The 27,779-nt window shown below is 34.9% G+C and overlaps 2 protein-coding genes across 2 annotated transcripts in view; both read right to left on the minus strand.

Annotated features, from left to right (window-relative positions):
* LOC136037981 (translationally-controlled tumor protein homolog) lies at positions 1 to 26,409 on the minus strand. Its single transcript, XM_065720876.1, has 5 exons — positions 26,284 to 26,409; positions 20,686 to 20,756; positions 18,272 to 18,459; positions 13,100 to 13,215; positions 1 to 175 (listed from the first exon to the last, which is right to left on the minus strand). Exons 1-5 carry the CDS (start codon positions 26,309 to 26,311, stop codon positions 60 to 62), a joined length of 519 nt encoding a protein of 172 aa, XP_065576948.1. The 5' UTR covers positions 26,312 to 26,409; the 3' UTR covers positions 1 to 59.
* The window catches only part of LOC136037985 (WASH complex subunit 4-like), a 444,769-nt gene that overhangs the window by 242,245 nt on the left and 174,745 nt on the right, over positions 1 to 27,779 (minus strand). The gene's annotated exons all lie outside the window — the stretch shown is intronic.

Consider the following 27,779-nt stretch of genomic DNA (forward strand, 5'->3'; position numbering starts at 1 on the left):
TTGGCTTTCAAAGACCTTTGTTTCCAAGAATAACAAAAGGTGTTAACAATTGGAATACATTAGCATTTTTCTTCAATAAGGCCATGCTTGAAAAACATCATCACGGGTCTGCTTTCACCGTTTAAATCTCTGTATTCAAGAAGAGCGACCATGCCATCTATGTCTGTAGATTCACCTGAAAAAAAGTATCCTTTCTTTATTTGACTCATTTTTAGCAGGCTAGTTCAACATTTAGGATCATCTTCAAATTTCAGTCAGGTTCTACTCTGTCAACTCGAAGAAAAATAAAATTACTGCAACCGAGAAATTTAAGGACCAGTATGATAAACAGAAGAAAAATAAAAATAAAAATTCTGGAAATAACTAGTAACAAAAGATTATATTCTAAACTGTTTTTATTTACAACATCTTCCAGACTGAACTAGTGGCCCATATTTTTAAAATAACGATAGGAAGGGTAATGATCCTCCGTTCCCTGAGCCAAATCCCTAGAGGGCATGAGAGTAGATTGTTGGAGTATAACACTTGATATATGAATAAAGACCAATATAGAAATGAGCTTTGAAAAATAAGACAATATTTTACTTTCACGGTGAAATGAAGCTAAAAAATCGCATTTTCACAACCAATTTCATGAATATTTCACGACAGAGTGAATACATAACATTCAGATCCATAAACACAGACAACAATAATTTTGGAAGAATTAGGCTATAAAAACTCAACAAATATTAACCTTGGCCCAAAGGTTTCATCTGCCAATTGTAGCAAGCGGAGAAAGGTCATCAAGCTAAAATGAGGTGAGAAGAATAACAAGCCCTCAATACAAAAGGTCTTGACATTAAAGGATAACTGCTTCTTATATACAGTTTATCAAGAGGTTAGCTTTGCCTCAAGAGGTTGTTTTGTAGATGATATTATTCCTGTTTGGGATCATGGAGAGAAATAACTGAAGAAATTGTTAACTGGAAGAGTTTTTCAATTCTGTCTCAATCATACAAGAGAGCCTAGGTCTTGAGTTTTTTTTAAGTTTTTCCTCGAGAAGTAATAAGCGAAGTTGAAACTTGGAACGGACAAACTTATTGCTTCACAGCCTATCTGATACATATAAATAAAACTGGTACAAATAAACGAACTAATTATGTTTCCCTATGCTTTTAGGATTAGAGAAAACTAGCGCTTTACAGAAAACACAAAAGCCAAGTATGAAAAACAGGAACACTGATTTGGGAGTCGAAAGTGAGTGTGTAACCTGACAACAATAAACGAATCTATAAAGCTTTTCATAGTCTTACATCTGTTGAGACATCAGTAACTTTCAATATACAGTTAAAATTAACTAAGAAAAAAAAACATAAGCGTAAAATTAAGTATTTTTTTAATAGCCACGAAGTAATTGAACAGCATGGAGAAATATTAGATTGATTTATCAGGTAGCATTTTGGTCTCACCAGCTATAATCCCAATAATGAGTAATATATAGTGTTAAATTGTTAGAAATATACTATTATTACTAATAACTCACCGCAGCACTGAGGCACTGAGAAGCCGCCAGAGGCCAACACAGCTACGCATGCTCCTCATCCAACCCAATCTATTCAAGGCCTCCATCGTTACACCCACCCAGGAAGTTCCCATGTTTTAGTATTACTTGAAATGAAGATCAAATAAGAAATAATATGAACTCTGGATATCTGATTATTTCTCTCTATACAACAATGAATGATGCAAATTTTAAAACCAGCCTACAATCCTAATACTATCAAGATGGCTTTGCTTCGAACTTGTGTACAAACTAATCATGAAATGTCCTTTTCAGAACCACATTGAGAGCCAGTCACTGAACTGATCCAGTGTGCAGAAGTGATGCCAAATTAAACGTAAAAAAAAGCAACAATCCAAAAATGGACTGTTGCTTCATCTTAAAAGGGATTGATTTTAAAAGGAATCGATAATATTTTTATTCTGTAAAGTGCCCTTAATTGGTTTTCTTTTAATGAACCAAAACCCCTATATTATTTTGTATTTTCAGTAAAGCGCTACTTTTCTACAATCCTAAAAGCATAGGGAAACATAATTAGTCGGTTTATTTGCACTAGTTTTATTGATACATATTAGATAGGTTATGAAGTAATAATTTTGGTGCGTTTTAAGTTTAAACTTTACAATTAGTTCCCTCAGAAAAACTTTGTTTAAAAAGATTATTTTATTTGTTTCTGATTAGAATCTAATGTAGAAACGACGCTGCCATGATCGTTTTTATTTATACGGAATAACGTATGTTCGTTTTAAGTTTTAAAATGCTCCTTAATTTCAGTTGAAAACCTATTATGGCACTTGGTATTAATCAAGTGACATATAGCGATCGCAAATTCTGTCTGTCTGTCTGTCCCGGTTTTGCTACTTTTGGCACTTCCAGATAAGCTAGGACAATGAAATTTGGCAGGAATATCAGGTATCAGACCAGATTAAAATAGAAATAGAATTTTCCCGATTCGACCGTCTGGGGGTGAGTGGAGGGACGGTTAATTCAGAAAAATTAGAAAAAATGAGGTATTTTTAACTTACGAACGGGTGATCGGATCTTAATAAAATCTGATATTTAGAAGGATATCTTGTCTCAGAGTTTTTATCTTAAATCCCGACTGGATCCGGTGACATGGGGGGAGTAAGAGGGGGAAACCTAAAATCTTGAAAAACGCTTAGAGTGGAGGGATCGGGATGAAACTTGGTGGGAAAAATAAGCACAAGTCCAATTGACGTGATTAACATAACAGGGACAGATTCTCTCTCTTTGGGGGAGTTGGGGGGAGGGCTAATTCTGAAAAATTAGAAAAAAATGAGGTATTTTTAACTTACGAAGGAGAGACCGGATCTTGATGAAATTTCATATTTAGATGGATCTCGTAACTCAAATTCCGACCGGATCCGGTTTCATTGGGGGGAGTTAGGGGGAGCCGGAAATCTTGGAAAACGCTTAGAGTGGATGGATCAGGATGAAACTTGGCGGGAAGAATAAGCACATGTCCAAGATACATAACTGACATAACCGGACCGGAGCCGCTCTCTTTGGGGGAGTTGGGGGGGGGGGGGGGTAATTCGGAAAGATTAGACAAAACGATGTATTTGTAACTTACGAACGGGTGATCAGACCTTAATAAAAATAATATTTAGAAGGATTTTGTGCTTCAGAGCTCTTATTTTAAATCCCGACCAGATCCGGTGACATTGGGAGGAGTTGGAGTGGAAAACCAGAAATCTTGGAAAACGTGAAAATTGATGTATCTTTATCTTACGAATGATGATCGGATGAAACTTGATATATAAAAAGATCTTATGTCTCAGATGCTCCATTTTCAGTTCGAAGCGGATCCGGTGACATAGGTGATTGGAGGGGGAAACAGAAATCTTCGAAACCAGAAATCTTGGAAAACACTAAAGAGTGGAGAGATCAGTATGAAACTTGATGAGAAGAATAAGCACAAGTTCTAGATACGTGATTGATATAATTGGAACGGATCCAGTCTCTTTGGGGGAGTTGAGGGAATTTCCAGTGCTTTGGCGAGTTTGGTGCTTCTAGAGGTGCTAGGACAATGAAAATCAGCAGGCGTGTAGGGATCTGCAGAAATTGACTTGATAACAGTCGTTTCCCAGATTCGACCATCTGGGGGGCTGGAGGGAGAAGAAAAATGAAAAAAATGAAGTATTTTTAACATAGGAATGGGTGATCCTATCTTAATGAAATTTAATATTTAGAAGGACCACGTGTCTCAGAGCTCTCATTTTAAATCCCAACCGTATCCGGTGATATTGGGGGGCGTTGGAGGGGGAAACGGGATATCTTGGAAAACACTTACAATGGAGATCGAGATGAAACTTGGTGGGAACAATAAGCACAAGTCCTAGACACATGGTCGACATAACGGGACTGAATCCACTCTTTTTGGGGGAGTTGCGGGGGGGTGTTAATTTGGAAATGAGAAAATTGAAATGTTTTTAAAATTACGAACGGGTGACCGGACCTTAATGGAATTTCACATTTAGAAGGACCTCATAACTCAGGTCTTTTTATTTTAAATCCCGACCAGATCCAGTGTCATTGGGAAGAGTTGGGGGGGGGAAATCTTGGAAAACGCTTAGTGTAGCCATCAGGATGAAACTTGGTGGGAAGAATAAGCAGAAGTTCTAGATACGTGATTGACATAGCCGGACTGAATCCGCTTTCTTTGGGGGAGTTAGGGGGGTCCACTGCTTTTGAGAGTTCGGTGTTTCTGGACGTGCTAGGACGATAAAAATTGTTTGGCGTGTCACGAACCAGCACAAATTGACTTACTAGTCATTTTCCTCGATTCGACCATCTGGGGCGGGGCTGAAGGGAGAGGAAAAATTAGAAAAAAATGAGGTATTTTAGCTTACCGAGTGGGTGATCGGATCTTAATGAATTTTTATATTTAGAAGGACCTCGTGTCTCAGAGCTCTTATTTTAAATCTCGACCGGCATTAAGCCTTCATGTTCCTTTTAAATTAATTTATTGATTCTTAGAATTTCGCTAGAGCTCATGCTATATCAGCTCTTGGCTCTTCCAACCTCGTCACAAGTGCCATATGAGCTCTTAGGTCTTGTTTAACTTTTAGTTACTTTGGACTGTGGTTAGCTCTTTACTAGGTTGCAGCTAATGCTTCAACCATGACAAAGAGTTCATTGCAAATTCTCCCCAGAAACTGATTAACATTGAAATCTGTGAAATTTAATAAATCGTAGAACTTGTAAAAACCTAGTAAATATATGCAATAGCTTTTAATTGATCCATTAAACATTTATCTACGATGGTGTGGTAGCCTGCTAATGTTTCAGTAGCTTACTGATGAGCAGACGATTTATGAAACTTACTAAGGGGGCAAGGAGGGGGAGTGTACAGGAGTGATTCTTATAAACCTCTAGTTAAGGGCTCTGGAATATATCTATTATAATGGTGCTTCTTTTGTACTTCAGAGCTTTCATACTTAAAAAGTGGCACCAAGTGTTGTTTTCAGTGCTATTTCGCACTTATGAATGGTAAAATTGATTAAAAAAAGCATGTATATATAGCTTTGAGCAATTGAGCAATTGCTCAATTGCTCAATTGCTGATTTGAGCAATAGCTTTCAAATCAGCCATTTAACATCACTTTTATAAGTTCTGCTAGTCCAATAGCCCCAGCTTTTCCACTTGAGAAACGACACTAAAAGTATAGTTTTTAGTGTCATTTGGAGCTTGCAGATGGTGAAATTTATAGGAATACCGTAGGAGCAATATATTTGTATGAGCTATAAAAAATCTGTCTACGATGTTCTGGTAGCCCGCTAGTGCCACTCTTTGAGAAATGGCACAAAAAGGGCTATTTTAATGCTATATGGCACTGGCAAATGGCGGAATTTATAAAAAGAACATAGATATGCGAAATAGTTTTTGAATGAGCCATTAAGCATCTCTCTATGATGTTCTGGTAGCCCGCAAGGCCTGCTAAAAAAAAAGGAAAAAAAGAGACAAGTCAGTGCTACCAATGCAAAAAAATGATTTCCCTTTTTGTTCAAGGAGGAAGACCGTAATTTCCCTGTATAAGGTTTTGACCATGCTGATTCCAATGGTACATTTTTCATTTTGACCTGACACCATTTTCGAGGGGTTTCAGAATTTTTTTTAGATCACCATAAATTTCTTTTTGCAATGAACTCTTTCTTTTAAGACGAACCAAAATAATAGTTACCATTCCTGAGCCATTACCCAATGGCAAAATTTTTCCACTAGGCAGTTTTTTTTCAAAACGCGTTTTTTAACTCTTGATTACTATGGGCTGTGGTTCACTCTTTACTAGATTGCAGCTGCCGTAGCAACAATGATTTACAGAAAATCTACCCACATTGACAGATACCAGGACTTCTCAACAACATATAGTCTTTCTGTTGGAGCGATAATCTCTGATTGGCCAGGTCCCACAACTATGTTTCGAAGATTGTGTAGTAACTGAACTTAAGAATTTAAAACGTCTTGTTCTGCGATAGTTATTCTATTAAACTGGTTGATGTATGATTGAGAAAGGAACAAAAAGGTAAACAGGGTATTTTAAAACCTGATCATCTGTAGCTAAACTGTTCCAACGAGCAACATAAAAATATTGATGAACCATTTTAGATCCATCTGAATGCAAATAAGTAAGGAACGACGCGGCTAAATAGTAACAGAAACTCCAAACACGGAATTTTTATATCAATAGACATATCAAAAGAACTGGCTTATTATGCTGATTCCAAATATTTAATATTCACTAAGTTCAGTGTTACCTATCAAAGCCTATGAACCTGAGAAAATTTACCTAATTTTTGAAAAAAAGGGGGGAACATCCCTTAAGCGTCGAAGAATCTTAATGAAAAGAACACCATAAGGTTCAACGTATCAGAGAACCTTATTGTACAAGTTTCAACCTCCTATCTGAAAATTTTCTATGTTTTGCCAGAAGAAAGATCACAGATGCGTGTTTTTTCCCCAGGAGTGATCGTATCAATCCAGTGGCCCTCGAATATCGCAAGAGGGTTCGTTCGACCGAGAATTAAAACTTCTAGCTCCTCTTTTAAGTGACCGAAAAATTGGAGGGCAACTAGACCCCCTCTCACATATTTCTTCCCTAAAAGACTTATGACCGACATTTTGAGATAGCCATTTTATTCAGTGTAGTTAAAAGATACAATAACTGTGTCTTTAGAGATGAAATGAGCCCCCCCCCCCCAGATCCTCCGGAAGAAGGGCCGTAAAATAAAAAATTTCGTTGTTTTTATATATAGATTTGTTATAGAGAAGCATACCGACATTTTTAGGGGGGGGGGAGATTTTCTTGGGATGGATTTTCTATGTGGATAATTTCCCATTGAGATGGAAGTTTTCGTGGGCGTACTTTCCAGGAAAAATTTTTACAAGAGGGGAATTCGCCAGAATTCGTATAATAAATTATCTTTATTTGTATTACGTTCTATTGGCGATCCCATTTTACATGTTGAGATGCTTTGGGGGAATTGTCCGGTTGAAATTTCCAGTGGAATTAGAATTCTCTGGGGGATGTTAACGTGGGAGTGGGATTTCCCATGGAATAATTTTTCCACGGGGAAATTACCATCAAGAGAAACTTTCCATTGGGGGGGGGGGAGGGGGATTTACAGGAACCATTTTCCACACAGAAGGGACTCCCTACGGACCTTATAAAAGATCAGAAATTAAACAAAAACAAGTTTTTCATCAAATGAAAGTAAGCTAAGCAGTATTTTCAATGCGGAATCTTAAGTAAGAAATTTCCTGGAGGAATTTGCAGCAAGGATGGAATTGTCCAGGGGTAATTTCCCGAGGGCGTAGGAGGAACTTTCTGAGGGAGAGTTTTTAGCGGGAAGTATTTTCTGAGAAGGTGGCGGGGGGGGCGAATTTTTGGGATTATTTGAAAGACGATCAGAAACTAAATTTAAATAAGAGCTAAGAGCTCATATGGCACTTGTGACGAGGTCGGAAGAGCCAAGAGCTCATATGGTATGAGCTCTAGCAAAATACTAAGAATCAATAGATTGCTTTAAAAGGAAAAATCAGAGGCTTAATTCCGGTCGGGATTTAAAATAAGAACTCTGAGTCACGAGGTCCTTCTAAATATCAAAATTCATTAAGATCCGATCACCCACTCGCAAGTTAAAAATACCTCTATTTTTCCAATTTTTCCTCTCCCTTCAGCCCCCCAGATGTTCGACTTTACCAAGTCAATTTGTACAGCTCCCTGACACGCTTACCAATTTTCATCGTTAGCACGTCCAGAAGCAACAAACTCGCCAAAGCACTGAACCCCACCATCTAACTCCCCCGAAGAGAGCGGATCCAGTCCGGTTACGTAACTACGAAATTTATAAGCATTTTCTAAGATTTCTGGTTTCCCCCTCCAGGCTCCCCCAATGTCAACAGATCTGGTCGGGATTTGAAACAAGCTCTGAGACATGAGTTCCTTCTAAATATTAAATTTCATTAAGATCCGGTCACCCGTTCTTAAGTTAAAAATACTTCAATTTTTCTAGCTTTTCCAAATTAACAATCCCCAGCTCCCCCAAAGAGAACAGATCCGCACCAATTATGTCAATCTCGTATCTATAACTGGTGCTGATTCTTCCCATCAAGTTTCATCCCGATACCTCGAACCCTCTATGTCCCCAGATCCAATTCGAGTCAAAAATGGAGCATCTGAGACATAAGATTCTTCTATGTATCAAGTTTCATTGAGATCCGATCACCCATTCGTAAGATACCTCGATTTCACGTTTTCCAAGAATTCCGGCTTCCCCCTCCAACTCCCTTCAATGTCACCAGATCTGGTCGGGATTTAAAATGAGAGTTTTAAAGCACGAGATCCTTCTAGACATCAAATTTCATTAAGATCTGATCACCCGTTCGTTACAGTTACAAATACCTCATTTTTTTCTAATTTTTCCGAATTAATCCCACCCAACTCCAACAAAGAGAGAGGATCCGGTCCGGTTATGTCAGTCACCTATATTGGAACTGTGCTTATTCTTTCCACCAAATTTCATCCTGATCTCTCCGCTTTAAGCATTTTCCAAGATTTTCGCCCCCCCCCCTAATGACACTGGACCCAGTCGGGATAAAAAATAAAAGATCGGAGTTTCGAGGTCCTTCTAAATATGAAATTTCATTAAGATACGATCACTCTTTCGCAAGTTAAAAATACCTCATTTTTTTTTAGAATTAACCTCCCCCCAAACACCCCCAAAGAGAGCAGATCCGTTCCGGTTATGTCAATCCCGTATCTAGGACTTCTGCTTATTTTCCCCACCAATTTTCATCCCAAACACTCCACTCTAAGCGTTTTCCAAAATTTTATTTTCAAGAATTGAGGGGGTCCTCCCCTCAATTCCCCCCATTGGCACCGGATCCAAGTGGAATTTAAAATAGGAGCTCTGAGACACGATATCCTTCCAAACTTCAAATTTCATTAAGATCTGATCATTCCTTTGTAAGTTAAAAATACCTCATTTTTCTAATTTGTTCAGAATTGACCCCATCTCCCACCAACCCCCCCCCCCCAAACAGAGCGGATCCGTTCCGGTTATGTCAATCACGTATCTAGTACTTGTCCTTATTTTCCCCACCAAGTTTCATCCCGATCCCTCCACTCTAAGCATTTTCCAAGATTTTAGCCCCCCCCCCTCAATTCCCCCAATGTCACCGGATCCAGCCGGATTTAAAATAAGAGCTCTGAGACACGATATCCTTCCAAAATTCAAATTTCATTAAGAGTCAATCACTCCTTTGTAAATTAAAAATACCCCATTTTTCTAATTTTTCAGAATTAATCCTCCCCCCAACTCCCCCAAACAGAGCAGATCCATTTCGGTTATGTCAATAGCGTATCTAGGACTTCTGCTTGTTTTTCCCACCAAGTTTCATCCCGATCCCTCCACTCTAAGCGTTTTCCAAGATTTTAGGTTCCCCCCTCCAACTCCCTCAATGTCACCGGATCTGGTCGGGATTTAGGACAAGAGCTCAGAGACACGATGCCCTTCCAAACATCAAATTTCATTAAGATCCTATCACCCGTTCGTAAGTTAAAAATACTTCATTTTTTCTACTTTTCCAAATTAACCGGCCCCCCACTCCCCCCAGATGGTCAAATCGGGAAAACGACTATTTCTAATTTAATCTGGTCTGGTCCCTGATGCACATGCCAAGTTTCATCGTCCTAGCTTGCCTGGAAGTGCCTTAATTAGCAAAACCGGGACAGACAGACAGACAGAATTTGCGATCGCTATATGTCACTTGGTTAATACCAAGTGCCATAAAAAAGAAATTTTTCTACTGAAAGTAAGGAGCAACATTCAAACTTAAAACGAACAGAAATTATTCCGTATGTGAGGGAGGCTATCTCCTCCTCTGTACCCTGCTCTTTACAGTGAAGTTCGACCTTGTTAAGAATGATTCCTGAAACATGAGGGGTGTATGAATAGAATCAAAACCTTTTTAAAAAGTAAAAAAAAACTCTTGCGTGAAGAGAGGGGTATTGAGGAGGGGGCAGCCCCTCTCGCATATAAAATAATTTCTGTTTGTTTTAAGTTTAATGGTGATCCTTATTTTGAGCAGAAAAAAAACTTGTCCTTTACAAATTAATAACCCTTTTAAAACGAATAATAATAAACCAAACCACACATTAGGAAAGCCATTGATATCCAATAGGACGTTTACAGATGAAGTTTCTTCAACTATGTTGTTTTTGTAATCAAATTAGAATGAATTTTTACGTTCTGTCTAAACTTAAATATGTCCTTTTAATCATTTTCTAAATAATGTGTTTCCTATTATTCACTGATAGATGGCATTAAAAAGAAAACATCACTAACCCCAGCATTCCTTTAATATTCACGTTTTGATAGATTCTGACCCACGGCGAAAGAGGCGGCCAACACCTGATATCATCTAAGTATAAATGCAAAATAAAATATGTGTGTACATTACACAAACAAATAAGCTAAAGTAATCAAGCTAGGACGTTAAGGTGAAACACAAACTGAGTATTTTTAGAAACAAGAGGAAGTCCATGGGTTATAAAAATCTGCAAAATAGAAAGGAAAACAACGAAACGGGGCCAAAAATGCCAACGTGACATTCAGGTCAAAAAATGAACAAGCGAGCGTCCAAGGCTTTGGCCCATTCTCAAGAGCCAAAGCCCTATTCAGTTGAAAAAAAAATGAAATACAGCGACAGTAATAAAAAAAAAAAAAAAAAAATGAGGTCTCCGATTGAGTATTATGTAGATGAGGAAAGAAGAAAAGGTAAGACTAACAAATCTATGGTACCCAGAAGATATAAATCTATCTTATTGAAGATACACATGTTTTCTTATCAGTGACAGAGGGATTAAGTTTAACTCTAAAACAAGAACCATAAATGTGACAGTAAAGAAACATAGCTTATTTAAGAAACAACATAAGAATTATCAATAACGGGACAGATCAGGACCAACTATGGTTAAATTTCCACAACATCATTGGTAAACTAGTTGCCCTCCGACTTATTTTATTAATTCATTTATCTTACTTATACGTTTGAACAAAACATAATTTAGCAGATTCATCAAGTACTTTTTTGATACTAAGTTCGAAATTGTTAAATATGCAGAATTGGGACTTGTTGTTTCCTATATATATATATCCCCGTTTTTTTTTCGAAGTGCTAGTATGGATTTACATCTTAGTGTCATTTTTGGTCATTATTTTCCTGCTTTCTATATTCTTTGTGATTCTTTTTAGTTTAATTTTTGTAAAATAATAAATTATTGAATTTCAAACTAAGTAATCAAATTTTAATATTACATATATATATGTATATATCCCCGGGGTCTAAAAAGTACGCGGTAAAAAGATGGCGCTGTTCATCTAACCTGATATTTCTTTATTCTTCACTTTCATTTTTGACTCTTTGATTCTCGCTGTAGCGTGGCTTCTAACCGCAAGTGACTTTTTTAGGTGTTGCATGTCTTCAAACAGCATTTTACCTTCTTCATTTTGGACTTTCATATTTCAGACAATTTTTCAATGCCCCTTCGCCTTTACCAAGCTGCTCAGCTTGGTCTTGGTTGTCCAGGTTATTCATTTTACCCATTGGGATTTTACGCTTTTTGCGTCGTCTGCTTGGTCTCGTCGTGTTCGATGTTTCAAAAATTTATTCTTATTCAAACAAATTATATATTTATGTGTATTTTGGGTCGTCCTATAGGCATTATTTTACTTATTATTTAAGATTATCAACATATAATAGGGAATCGTTGTTGTGAAACAGGTTGTATTTTATTATAAGCTAAATTTAATCTTGTTTAATTTTTCGATTAACGTGCTAAACTAATAAAATGTTCGAATATTTAAAGAGTCATAAAGAAACTGCTTTACATTTGCCATTTTTCTTTCACAGTTATCGTGCGAGATTAAGAAACTGATCGAATATTTTTAGGGGATATTTAACATTTTAAGCAAAATAAGTCTTTTAAACGCAAATAGCATCGATAAATTTAATCTGACTTAATTTTTCTAAGATTAACGTGCTAGACTAATAAAGTGCTGAAATATTTAAAGGGTCGTAAGGAAAGATCTTTGCAATGGACATTTTTTAAACTTAAGACATTAAGAAATGTCTTAAGAAGACCTTATTTATGTATATATATATTTTTTTTTTAATATGGCTATTGAATACCGAAGGTAGCGTAAAATCAGCGTTCTATTGGACAGTTAGGTGCAGTCAGTCAATAAGTCCACATTGAAAATCCAAATGAAGTTCATAGCCTTTTTATTTTGTCATGACCTCTAATACCTTTGTGAAGCCGATAGTAGATACTATGTTTCAAGTTTTCTTCTAGAGAATGTCTAGAAAAGACATTTTATGTAACCGATTTCGAAGCTCAGACACGGCACTCGGCAGACTTGTATGTATTGATTCTCGTTGTAAGTAGCAACCTATAAATGAATTATCTGTGTTTGCTACTCTTTCCCCGAAAAAATGGAGGGTCCCACAGGGAACACATATAACGTTGAAGGGCTCAATGTCACGGCAGACTTGTCACTTTCATTTTTGACATGTTTCGATTCGCGCTGTGGCACATCTTTCCACCGTTGCTTCCGCATATCTTCTAACCGGGTATTTTTGTTTCTTCACTTTTACTTTCGACTCGTCGTAATTGCCATTGACGCAAGTGTTCTAACTGTATATTTCTTGTGGACCTTGTAATGGAACAGCCTTTAGATTTTCAAGCACGCGTTGACAATCAACTGGTTTAGTAAATATGATTAAATAAGTAGGTTTTCATTATATAAGTTTAACTTTGGCCACAAGTGGCTGAAATATCTGACATAATTTGTCGAGCTTGATAAAAGTTTAGACACTGAACAAGTTTTGAAAAAAAGGAAGACAGCTTTTTGCTTTAAGACTTATATACTCGTATATACACAAAAATTGCAAGACAAATAGTTGAAAAAATGAAGGGGGAATTGTTCCAAAGAAGGAGGAGGAGAGTAATATACCAGAAAGAGAACTTGCCAGTAAAGAATTGAAGATCCTTGAACCTTCCAAGGACATCCTTCATATATTTATTAATGTTAGTTTTAAATGTGTCTACTTCTGAAGGATTCGTTTCTTGAAGCTTATCAACAATCCTAGAAAAAGAGGTAAAACATAATACAAAGGGCTAGAATAAGCATTAAATAGTTTCAGCAAAACTAAGTCTTGACAGAGGGTTGAACTGTTCAATACTTGACGAAAAAAATGTTTTTTTTTGGGCAAATATTGGATTTGCTTATGATTTAGATCAGTTCATCTTACCAACAAAACTGTACTGAACTAAATCAAGCTTCCTGTTTCTATAATCACTAAAAATTGTTATTCGTATCCTTTTTTAGACAGGTAATGAAAGCAGTCTTCGTACATCCGAGGATTTTTTTTTTAGGAAAACCAGAGAGGTTTACTTTCAGTCAGATATACTAACTCGTAACTCTGTTTATCACTGTATATACACCCAAAAGTGTAAACTAACAAACAAAGCCCCACAAGCTCCACGGTAGACTACACGAACTGTAAGTCTTGAGGATTTGAGCAGAGTTGAGGGTTTGAGCCTCACATGAGGTTTTTCCGTTGGTAAAAACATGAAAAAAAGAATATTTTCTTTATTTTGGGGAGAACTTGACTTTTTAGAACAAAACTGGATTGGACTAAAATGCGCGTAAATATTAGTAACCATTTTATTAATGCGGGGAGGGTCTTCGTAAATGAATGTTTTCAAAAGTTATAATTAGTCCACCCAATTAATACTTTCAGCTGAAGGGATTGAATGAAAGTTGTACTAGGGGAGGGGGGGGATACTGGCGAGATAGCGAAGCAGCAGATCCGTGTTGGGGGAAGGGTGGTGACAAAAAGAATTTCCGATACTCGCAAAACAGTATATACTACATTTTTTGTAATGCCTGTTGCCCAGGAGACTTTGCTGCTAAATAGTCATACCTATAAACTTAATACAGAATGTCAAAAGGAACTCATTTAGTAGAAAACTTGGACATAAGTTGCTCTTCTTAAGCCATCTGACTCTTTCCCGACCACTCATACCCCTCTTTCCCAAAGGTTAGGCCTTTTGGATCTGATCCCACCTGAAACTCCCGTATACTGGTATTTATAGTGTTGAGCATCGGTATTTCATTTGATCATGCTTGGAATGAAATTCTTCTTGACTAGTTACATTTTCATAGTTGTATAGACCCTTCTTCTTTTGTTTTTTCCTTTTCCTTTTTTTTGTAGCTATCTGTCGATTTTCTTTATACATAAAGACAGATTTCCAATAAACAAGAATAATAATATTCTATTTAAAGCTTATCATAATGCATAAAGTTTAAATTTTATTCATATTCAATTTATTCGTTCACTCATTTTTTTTTTGTGAGACGAATTTTCTGGTAATATTACAGTTCATTTTATTTGCGATAAAAAGTACACAAGAGAAAAGACCAAAAATCTGCTTGGAAAGGACATCTTGGCCATTAATAAAAGATATCTACCATACTAGAAGAACAGGAAAGCGAATGCAAACAGGTTCAATTCAAACAGGAAGTCCATGTACATAAGTAGGGAGGGCATAGATACAACTAGAAATGCTGAGAGACTGGACTCAGATGAACTGACCGAACAAGGGGCCCACTATCTTGGTAACTATTTGATTGCTGTAGGTGAGGCCTAAACATGAAATCCCCAGCAGCAACTTCAAATTCATAAACCTTAGTCTTCATGGTAACTTCTTACAAAAAAGGAGGTGGATTACGATTGTTCATTCGCAACTGCCCTTTCCCGAAATTAATTTCTACTCTTAACCTTTAAGATTATGAAGAAATTCATGAGGGAGACCTCAAGCATTACCACATCCATTTTGTTTGACCCTTTTTGCTTTTTTATTATTTAACAAAGCTCTGTACAGACGGCAATTCAAAAATAGTGGCAACTCTATATTCAGTTTTGGTATTTTCCAGATAGGCAATGGTAAAACTTCCAATTCGGATGTCCTTTACAATTCCCTTGGCCAAAAACACAAAGAAATTTGCACTTGATTTGATTCAAACTAATATGCCTACCATCTGTTATCCGCCTCTCCCTCCCGTTTGAAGGATATACTACTTTAGTTTACAGACGGAACCCTTCCGAACTCTTAATCACACCTATCTATCACCTATCAGATCACAATTATCTATTAGTAACTCTTTTATTAGGCAACTAGCTGTTGGTGTGGCGCTTCACGCCACACCAACACCTAGTTGGTGGGGGCACTTCGCCCCCCCCGCGCGCGTAAGTCGTTACGCGCCATTGTAGTTGTGTCCCTGTATCCCACCTGTGAATATAGTTAGATATATATATATATATATATATATATATATATATATATATATATATATATGTTTTAACTACGTATAACTAGCGAATATACAACATTCTTCGCTGTCCCATTGTCTGTACATATAAATATATTGTCAGGTTTGCCGACTCTTGAACATGCAACATATAATTATTCTAATTATTCATTATTCTAATAATTGCCCTTGAGCTTTGTTGATGGTGAGTGCTAATCCAACATTCCCTATGTCCCCATCGTCATTTATATATCCCCCCTGTGCCCCCGGCGTCCCCGTTGTAGTTGTGTCCCAGTTGTCATTTACAGTGGACAAACATGACGCCAGTCGACACACAAACATGAAGTCAGTCGACACACGTCCAAGTCGTCATTTGTGTCCCGGTCGTCATTTATATTCCCTGTGTCCCGGTCTGACCTTTTTTAGATTTTTTTCTTCTTTTGCATTAATGCTAAAGCCAAGGTTCGAACCTGGAACCTCTCAGACCTAAAACCTGGGACTTAACGCTTTACCAACTCAGCTACTTCGGCTTGAATACATTTACCTTTTTTAGTTTTTTTTTGTTTTCTTTTTTCTCCTTTATTTTTCAGTTTTTTCCCTTTTTTAGTTTTTTTCTTTTTCAGTTTTTAGTTTTTTTTTTTTTTTTTTATTAGTTTTAACCACCTAATGGTCTCACTGATTAGAAACAAGTATCAATGTTAGGCTTACCTAAAATTCGTTTAAGCATATCACCCAAAGTAGGTACATAAGGCAAAGAAATGAACCTATTCGGTATGTTTAATTCTGTACACTGTGAAACCCCATTGTTGTGTTTAATGCGTCTATTTTTATCATTTTATCATTGAATTTAATTGGGTAATTATTACAAAATAAAATATCCCTCAAATGCAAGAATTCAGAATCTAAAAACTCCTGGGAACAAATTCTGAAAGCTCTATCCACCAGTGCAATCACAACCCCTCGTTTCACTGAAATAGGGTGGCACGAGTGAAAGTTCAAATACCTAGCACTGTGTGTAGGCTTTCTATATACTGAAAAAAGTAAATGAAAATCACTTTTAACTAGTAAGATATCAAGAAAAGGTAGTTTGTCATTTTCTTCAAACACCACTGTAAGTTTTACATTTTTGTCAAAACTATTTAAATGTTTATGGAAAAGGTCTAAGGACTCTAAACCATGCTTCCAAATGCGAACCACATCAACCATGAATCTGCCCCAAAAACAAGGGGAGAGCCTAAAACTGTGTATAGCGGAGGTTTCAATAGATTTAATGAAGAGATTTGCCAACAAAGGGGAGAGAGATGTCCCCATAGCCAAACCAAACACCTGTTTGTAAAATTCACTTCTAAAACCAAAATAAAGATAATATTCATTTGCAAGGATAACCAACTTCACAATGACTTCAATCTCCAAACCAGCCATGGTCACATCTTGTATCAAATCAAAGTGCTTTTGTAATTTAATCCTTAATATATCTTCGCACCTTTTCACGTTACAATTTGAATACATGGACACCACATCAAAACTACAGAGAATTGAATTCTCCTCCAGTGTAAAATTTTTTAACTTATTAGTAAGATCAGTGGAATTTTTATATATTGATTTTTGTGTTCCCAAGAGTGGACACAATGCCACCGACAACCACTTTTCTAATTTTGCCACTAGTGATGAGAAAGTAGATACAATGGGACGTAGGGAGACTCCCGTCTTATGAATTTTGGGTAGACTATAGATCTTGGGTACAGAACAACCTCTTGGATAAAATTTATTACAAAATTGGGAGGTAATGTGTAAATTATTTTTCAGTGACTCCAATTCATTTCTTATTGACTTTACATATTTATCCGTAGGATCGAAATCCAATTTTTGTAAATGGTGGTATCCGAAATGATTGTATTCATTTTACGATCATAATCATCAGTGTCCATAATTACAATAGTATTGCCTTAATCTGCCCTAGTGATAGTAAGGACCTTATCCTTTTTCAAATCAGAAAGTATTTTAATGTCATTTTTTATATCATTTTCAATTTTTCTCATGTAAAAAGTCTGAAGTTTCCTTACGATTTCAGCTCTAAGCTCTTGAGGAGCCTCGACAAAAAAAAAAAAAAAAAAAAAACTATAAACAATAATATGACAACTATATGTAAACTAACAATTAACAATTGATAGACTTAACGTAAATAAAAAACCCATACAAAGATTTAAAATAATTTAAAACTCCACAAAAAAAACCCTCAAACGAGACTACGGCCAGTAGAGAGGAAAGACTAAAATAACACGGATATGTCACAAGATAAAAAAGCACAAATAGCACAAGATAAAAATAATTAAAAAAAGATAAAATAGCACAAGATAAAAGGTCATGTCTGGCCAATTCGGCTTAGGAACTTTCACTAAATGCAGAGATGCCTTCCTAAGACCCAAGAGATTTTTACCCTAAGAGCTATGGTCCTGTCACTTATAACGACATTTTCTATCACTTTTAACTTAACTAATGTTCTAACCAGATATTTTCTTATGGTGTATTATCCATAATTGTAAGCAAGGTAAAGTCATATCTGGACACAGAGGGGAAGTGACAGGGAAGAATGTCCTTAATGAAATGGACCAATCAAAGTAAAACTAAAAAATAAGGGCAAAAATGCAGGTTCCTGATTTTCAGCATCCTTCTCCCAAAAATACCCCCTTCCTTTCCCAGGTAAGTTCGACCTGTTTGCAACAGTAAAACCAGTACTAAATTTAGTCCTATCCTTTTTCTGAAAGGGTGAAATTCCACTACATATGTATTATAAACAAAATGCAAACGATTTGCAAGAATAATATACCTTTTCATATATTCCTTCAAATACAAGGTGTATCCCTTTTTATCACCAAAAGCATAACTTTCTTGTAGTCTATGATTCAGAACTATATCACATCCTGATTCAACTGCTTCTTCAGTTCCTTCATCAACATCTTCAGCAGAAGGGTTAGAACCAATTAACTGGACATCTCCAACTTTACGAGTGACAAGCTGCGAAAAAATAAAATTTTGAAAAAAAAATCTGAACACAAATATATATATATATATATATATATATATATATATATATATATATATATATATATATATATATATATATATATATATATATATATATATATATATATATATATACATATATATCAGAAATTGGTCGTATGGCCAATGTAAAAAGAGGGAGAGAAATTTCTGTCCTGTGTGAATAAAAAAATAAATAAAATTCTATTTCTAAAATATCTATTCCTAACCCACTCCCATGAGGAACTGGACAGGAGCAAGGGCTTTAAAAGTTCAAAGCAAAATTTGTTTGAATTTTTTATAGGTATGTGTATTTTATTATGTTGCATCCAAAAAAATACAAGTTGGCTAGGTGCACAAGGAAACAACTTCTCATGATGATGGCAACAATCCATTGTTAATACACATTTCAAATTATGCCCCTCAATCAATGAAATGTCTAAATACAAATTAAAATATAATAAAATATTGTAATTAAATTCAGACAATTTAGTTCAAATCTATATGTTAAGCCATGTCTACGACTGTCAAGCGAGTCCAAATTGAATTTTTTCAGTACACTCTTGTATATTGAGTAGTTTTGTCCAAGTATAATTTTTAAAGCTCTTGTTTTGTATCATCTCAAGTCTATCTGTTTGATCTTACGTCAATCCCGGATGCCAAGCAGGGCATGCATACTCAAGAGAAGGTCTAACATAGCTGCAGTATACAGACTTTAAAACCACAGTTGGCATACCAAATCATATAGAACATTAATTATACAAATAAGGTTTTAATGTACTCTTTGGGTATTATAATGTCAGTTCTATATGATATATGCTACTTTTGTTCTTGATCACAAAAAAGAAGGCTAGGCCAAAGAGTGACAAAGAGTGATGAGTCAGGATAGCTTCAAGCTACTCCTGAAGGCGACATTGAAAAAAATAAATTAAACTTTCAGTCCTGGTATTTACCAATTGGTCAAATTGTTGTCAATAGAAAAACAAAAAATAGTTTAATTTTTTAATCTTAGTTGCACTCTTATCTAAATCTGTGTTGACATGTCTCTATCCAAAAACAATTACAATTTATTATTTCATTTTAATAAGACATTCAATAAAACGAAATTTTCCTTTTTTTGTAGCTTTAGGTTACTTTTAAATACAACACCTACTTTGTCTAAGTGTGGATTCCAAATGAAATACATACCACAGAAATACTTAAAAATATAGACATAAAGAGAGAAAAACAATGTAAACTTAAAACATACATTCAAAGAATGAAAAACAAAGAGTAGAAAATGAAGCAAAGACTTCAATAACAATTGCTGGGAAAGATTTCTGCAAGATTAAAACTGAAAAATATTGAAGTCTAATAATAATAATAATAAAAAAAACAATATATCACTAAGCATCAGGGAGACCACTTTGTTACAAAACGACAGCAAAATCTGTGCTCCAATTTCATTACTTCTGCTTTTGTAGAGTTCCTATCAACTGTAGAAAATTTTTGTTTCTTTTGGGGTTGGAACATCTCTGCTCAAATCCCCAACATACTTCTCAGATTAATTTACCACATGCAACGCATCATTACTTGAAAGTTCTAGAAACTAAAATTCTCTAAAAATAAATTTTTTGAAGTATGAGATGAAAATTACTGAGTTAAATGTTGGAAAATGCTAAAGTAATTGATTTTTAACTTATAAATTTGCAGAGCCAGTCCTAATTCCTATCGTGTTTTCCAGGATCTTTGAGGGCCAAGACTAGTCCACTGGAGCAAATTTCTTCCTGGACCCTTATGACATTCTGTCACTGTAGCAATTAACCAAACGTCATTAATTTTTTACATAACAAAAATTTTGCAGTGAGTCTCTGAGAGGCTTGAGTCCCAGGGACCCCCCCCCCTCCTTGACAGTCCTAGTAATTTATTGTTTTAGATTAATTTTTTTAGAAATTAAAAAAAAATCACCTGGAAAAGTTGTTAAAATCAATAATGTGCTAAAAACATCCTCAATTCAGACTACCTTGAACACTTAACCAACAACGTATAATCAATCTTGAATTTTATTTTATGAATATTGGAAAGAGAACTAATGAGCAATATACTAGAAAGTCCTCACAAATTTGTCCAACTATAAAGATTCACAACTTAAAAAAACACAATAAAGGACATCAGTTTCATTTTTTGCTTCAAAATTCTTTATAGTAAACCGAAACTTACCCTTCCTGTTACTTCATAGATTACACCATCAATAAGTTTCATGGGATAGGTGTCTGAGAAAAGTTCATCATCTGAAAAAAAAGAAAAAAAACTTCAAAATATGTACAGATTCCCTATGACTATTAAGTTGAAGTCCACAATAAATAAAATAACCTAGTCATCCTACATAATGTTAGATAGTATTCCTCTCCCAAGATTGTTCTAAAGGACCCAAAGCCCTTAACTAATATTGGCATATAATAGAATTCCAATGTTCAACCCCTGCCCCAAAGTATTTTGATCTTTGACACACCCATAATTGCAATTATAATGTTCCTGAACAACTCTACTCATATTATTTCAACTTGATCATCTAAACTCAAAACACATCCCCAACAAAACCTGGTTTTTCGCCGAATTTACCACCCCCCCTTGTCTGTTGGTTGTCAACATCCACCAGATCACTGGATGTCCCTTTTCTTAGGCATAATTCTGCAAATCTACATACTAACTATTTATTTACTCCAACCTTAAATATTATCCACCATATTTATTGGCAAGCCCTTGAAACAAAATATGTCATTTGCAAAAAAAAGAAAAAAAGAACATTCTTAAATTGTTCCAGATTAAATTTCTATGCAGTCTAAACTTTAACAAGGTATAACGTTCTCATCATTCAAATGCAATTTCCCAACAAACTACATTATTTGAAATTAGTCATTTGCAAAAGTTGGTGCTGTTTTCCCACATTGTCTAAAACATAAAATGATTCAGCAATATATAGCAAGCAAACATTAATTCAGGGATTTCGCCTTTTGTATATTGATTTCAAAAGTGGTAAACAAATTTTTTCAAAGTGAAATAAAGAGCAAAGCTAAAATAAAAAATAAAAGAAATAAAGCCATATAATAGTCAGACTTAGAACAAACAGAAATTAAAACGAAAATACTCAGGTCACATAAAAAAAAATACATGAGAGGGATCAGAAATATTCTAAATATTTTGTTATCATTCAAGTCCTTTGACTTGAAAACATTCCCTGTCAGTTTCAAGCCGAGTGCAAAAAAAATTTTTCTCTTTTTTTTGGATATTCTGGCATCACAAATTGATACAACCAAACATTTATCTTTGTTGGGATCTATCTGACCTGGTAGATTTAAGAATAAGTTCAAATACAAGAGTGAGTGTAGCAAATGCTCTCTCCCCCCCCCAAAAAAATGCACAATTTGTAGAGGAGTTTCAGTAGATACAACCTGTGATACATCTTCGAATTTCTGTAACAGGTGTACAAATTCTGAGAATCTAAAAAGGTCAATCCCCAATTCTACTAGGTATTTCAGTTTCAATTTATGTCCTTTACAGTTTTCTTTTTGTCAATTTTTGATTGCCAAGCATTGTAATCTATGTGCTTATCTAAGACATGCTAAGGAACTGTCCTTAAAGAATCTAGGAATTTTCAGCTTTTCCTGATGCACCAATAGTATTTTTATTGTGCCACTTGTTGAAGATAGAATAAACTCTCAGATCACCTGGATAGATTATTCCCTAGGGGTCATTCTATGTCAAGTCAACCAGGTCATGACACCCACCTCTTTAGATTTTGATGAAACTTGGCACAATTGTTGCATTTGCTATCCTATTGATAAATACCAAATTTTATTTCTCCATCTCTTATAGTTTTTTTCTAAAATTTTTTTAATTTTCTTAATTTAACGTGATTTTAGGCCTCAGATATTGCGTCTTGCAATGTAACTTGTAGCTTAAAAAATTTATATTTTGAAAACTATTTGAGATATCACCATGAAACTTAGCATAATATTTAATCAATATATTTGAAATAAGGAAAAAATACATTCACTAGCCTATCTCAACTCTAAAAAGTAAAAAAATATTGTAATCAGAATTTTTTTTTATTTGAAACTGTTGTTGGGATTTACTAAAATTGCAATATCTCAGGTCTCAGACCTGGTAGAGTGTTCATATTTTTTTTTACATAGTCCTAGATACATAGGCTAACAGATAAACAAAAAAGATGTATGGCTTTTTCACATGTTTAGTTAATATTCCAAAAAGTAGAATAGTATTAAGAAATCATAAGTTTGTGGTTTACTTACATTTAATAAATGTGAAATAAAATAAAAACTGAAGTCTAAGAATCAATATCTTTTACAGCAATTATCAGTTCTACTTGTTATATTTTTTCCACTTCATCCAACACTCTTCTGTTTTTCTGATACACTCTTTTTTGAAGTAGTATATTCTGCCAGTGCTACTTGATTATGGTGCATCAACTGTACTAATAGTGTGCTCCAAAGGTATTATGCACAAGTCTTCTCTTTGAGGCCAGTAAAAGCTGGCAGAAGGTCCTGGAGGGTGAAGAAAAAGAATTTCAGCATCTTCTTCTTCATGAAGCACAGTTTTATTGAATCCAAAGTACCACTTTCCATCATAGTTTACAGCCATATAATTGTTTAAAGATGGTTGAATGCAGACCCGATCCATAGCAGAATCAAAAGAAAACATTAGAGTAGGATTAGGACTGTCAGTAGTCCTCCTTATTTCAATTTCATTTGTACTTAATGGTTTGAAATAATGGAAACTTCTAGTACTGGGAATAGTCCTGGTGGTTAAAAATTGTGATACTAACTCCAATCTGAAAGCATGAGCATTTTTTTGTCAATAAAGTGAAAGTTTATTTTTTTCAATGTTGACTTTACAGAAGTCATAAACTGCAGTTGCTGTCTTGATTTGATTTTTGTCTGAAAGTTGAAGGCTGGCTTTTTGCAAAATTCTCTTAACAGTTCCTCCCAAGCCATCACATATTGATTTCCCATGGCTTGTTGCAAAGAATGAATGTTCAGCTTTCATTCCAAAGTCTTCATGATGGTTTATTAAGTTTTTGAAACTATTTCTATTTTGTATTGACCAGCACAGCCATTAGTGAAATAATGAACTTGGTTTATTTTGGGATGATATTCTTTCAGCCATTTTGAAATTTCTTTTTGTACATAATTCGCAAAACAACTGTCATGTTGTAAATCATCACTTATGAAACAATGGTTGGAAATTAAAACTGTATCATCCTTATTCAAGTAGAGGCCAACTGGATGAATTGTGCATCCACCTCTGTTCCAGTGATAACTTTGGATTTCATTTTGAATGGTGTAAGAATAATTTTCACTAAAATCTATTACTACAACTGCTGTATTCAAAGGTGGATCTTCTTTCAATTTTTTGAAAGTTATAGACTGTGATTTTGTAATATATGAATGTGGGATTAGGTTTTCTACAGATTTGCTCAGTAAAGAAATAAAGCCTTCAATGCTGATTGATTGCTTAACCATTTCTGTCCTGTCAGTATTAACCCATTGGCTTATAATTATTTCTTCTTCTAAATCATAGTCTTCACTCAATTTTGCAGTTAAGCATTCAATCAGGGCATCATTAGATGGACAGTTGTCACAATGGCATAGCATACACTCACTGTTTTCAACATTACAAACCAACATCTTGATCAAATCTTTGTAACTTTCTTCAATTTCTACAGCATTCTGGTGTATGCTGCATACACATACTGTATGGGTGCCTGCTGACCCAGCAAGGACACACCACTTTGGTCTTATACTGCAAAATTTCAAGAATCCTATTTTCAAGTTGGGGCATTTCCATTTAAAACAAGAGTAAAGCTCTCTCAAATTACTGAGAATAAGTCTTTTTTTGCATATAAATTTTTTTTAATGCTCACTTTATCTTTTGCTCTGGGTAAAACTCTTGAATCCTCATCACTTTGGTAAAAGTCTATCATGAGTTTAACTGCAGACCTGTCTCTTTATTCTTCCAAATTTTATAGGGATAGAATAAAACCTGATTATATTCAAATTCCATTAAACTCAAATCAAATGGCACCCATTAATATAACCTAAAATTTATGTAGAAACCTGATTAAAGAAGATTTGGATTAGAATATTGAAAGCTACAGTAATGAAGCATGGTTCAGAAGCCTGGGCACTCCTAAAATCAAAGAAATTTTTTAAATGTTTTCTAGAGAATTTTTTTGGATACCCAACTTGACTGACCATATCTTAACTGTAGGCTATGGTAAAATACCTATTTTTTAGGAAAGACTATGGTGTAAGTCTATGAGCAGTCCAGTCCATAAGGAAATATGAAGACAGAAAACAATTCTTACTTCACAACAAGCTGAATAGTCCTAGTTAACACATTCTGCAAGGGGATAACCTTTACCTTCATTTCTTTCAATGTTGTACATTTTTTTTTACAAAATTCTGAAGAATAAACATAGATTTGCCTGCCTTTTCTATTTTCAAATAATCTTAATTTTTTTTATATATAATAAAAACATATTAATAGAAAAATACTGACAATTTAGGCTAAGTAAGGTTAGATTAGATGGTATTTGGGTGATTGTTTATAAAGGAATTTCAAAACTTAGGAGAATGGTCACATATATTTCAAAAGGTGATAGAAAAACTAGAATATCAGAAAAGAAGTGAAGATAAAGGTTCTACCCCTGCAAAATATGTTATCTAGGATAATTATGCATATTATAAAGCTAAAATTTTAATCTTAACATGTTTCCTTATGTACTGAACTGCTCCTAGACTTATACCAAGTCTACCTTTCTATTTATTCTGGAAAAATAGAGATGGGCTTTCAGACTGCCTCTACTCTACTGTAGCATGACACAATGGAAGTTTACACCATTCATCTCTCATTAGAGCCAGCCAGTGGGAGTAAACTTTCATCATCAATTCAAATGTGGTCTCTGTTTTGACAAGTAATTAAAATGAAAAAATATTTAATAGAATTATTTATGATTCACTGAATATATATCAAGTAATAAAAGTTACATTTTTAGAATCAGAAGAGAACCAGCTTTGTGTTAATATTTGAAAAAAAAACTGAAACACTGGAAGGACACATCCATCAAAATAGGATAATTGGTATTCCTAAAAGGAGGTCCTTCTAGGTAAATTGATAAACTAATAATTGTAGCCTATATAATCTGAAATAATTTTAGTTATAACAATATTTTTGTAGGCTATAGCTTAGATTTATAGCTATTCATTGACATATACAGGTCTTCTCAAATCCTAATTGATAATAAGATATAAGGGTTTAAGTTTCACATAATTTTGCCCAGTTGGATAGGCTAGCCTAAACATTCATTTTTCCCTTGACTAAATGAAATGTGTGGTTCAGGCCTTCCTTCCAGGGCAATAATAGGCTACAAGAAAGATCAAGATAGCTAATACATGTTCCACTAATGAAGGGTAATGGATTTACAAAAATTGTTCTTGTCAACCAACCATCTAATACCTCATGAAAAGCAGTTTGTCCCTGGTTGGGGTAAAAGGGTTCCATAAGGAAATAATTAAGAGAAATAGAAACTTCACAGAAAGGTGCAAAGAGGGAAGCTTAGGATAGATAGAGATGAGGGAGGAGCGTGCGGGCCTATGTTAACCTCAGGCGGCTTGGAGCTGCAGTGAGTTACTGGTAGCAGTAAAGGTATTACGGGCACATAACTTGGTTAAATCTATTTTCGATATTTTTAACTGTAACATACAACCTAAATGAAGAATAAACCATATTACGCACCAGTAATAAGATCCTTATAAATTTTCATGGTGATTAAGGTGGATAATTAGCCAAATTATAAGCTTCACTTTCTACTTGGTGAAATTCAAAACAATATGTGATTAAAGTGATGGAGTACTGAAACGCCATCTATTATATACAGTGTTTCCAACTTGAAGGATTTGTGCTCTTTGCGGTGTTCGTTGGCATTTTGTGGGACTTTTTTTTTTCTGGAAAGTGCTTTTGAAAAGAACTTTTTTTCTGTGATTTTTTTTGGGATAATTGATGCGTCTAGAGTTTTGTCATCTTCATAATTTGTCTATTCGTAATTTTTAGGACCCCAAGAAACGATTTTTTTTTCAAATTTATTAGTATATGCACTATATATTTTAAAGCTTGTCAAAAGCCCTCACATATTCGAGCTGGAATCGCCATAACATATATTCCTTAATACATCAGGCAATCAGTAGCAAGAATTTTAATTTGCCAGAATATAGAGAACAATGGTTATTCTAGCATGTCTCCCATCCAACTGTGAAGGCCAATAAATAGTTTGCAAGGTACGTAGAGGATAGTCTTAAGAATTTTCCATTTAATTGAACGTGAAAACAAGATTTAACGACATTTGATAGTAAGCCCAAATATTCCACTAGACAGAAAATTGGATAGCTCAAATCATAAACAACATTTCTCCCAGTTAACTATTAAGTAATTGAAACTAGAACAAGAATATCCAAATATGAGAAAATGAAATAATTTATTGTGTCCCAAAAATAAATCGAGTTTTAATAGCTGTATTGGTATCTAAGCTGTGCTTACGACAAACCTTCTTGCAATACCCCTAATGATAATATCTCACTTTTAGGTGTTGTTCTCACCACTCCCAGTATTAACATTAATACTTACACTTGCCGTAGAATAAATCTTTTTTGAAAAAATCTGCCGCTAAAGAGTTTGATAAAAATGTTATCATTTTCCCGTTTTCCTCCTTACGAACGCCAAAAGTTGGAATTTCAAAAAGTTAGTTGAGTTAGAAGCAACAGCTAAATTGAACAACATTGATATAATTGCGGTTACTGAAGCCCAGGCTCAAAATCTAGATCTCCTTAAATGACTGATTTACAAGAGTTTATAAAGCTATGACGGGTTGACCAACCACTGGGGAAAAAAGAAGGAATAATGATTTTCGTAAAGGATGCCTATCTCCTACTCTTATCCATGTGTCCAGAATAGGTGACAGCGATGAAATCATTTGGATATCTACAAAGCCCAAATGCCTGCCTCGGCCTTACGCAAATTTAATCATTTGCTCATTTTATTTTTCACCCAGACAAAATGCTTATTCTCATCGTAATTTTCATGATAGGCTACAAGCAAGTCTTGACTTTGTAACGACAAAGTACCCAAATAACGGCATTTTTATAGCAGAAGACGCAGACGAACTAAGTCTTAGAAATCTGTGCAAAGATCAGAAGCTTAAGGAAATTGTTGATTTCCCTATTACAAAAAATGGAACC

This window comes from Artemia franciscana, chromosome 17, assembly GCF_032884065.1.
Source record: "Artemia franciscana chromosome 17, ASM3288406v1, whole genome shotgun sequence".
NCBI lineage: Eukaryota > Metazoa > Arthropoda > Branchiopoda > Anostraca > Artemiidae > Artemia > Artemia franciscana.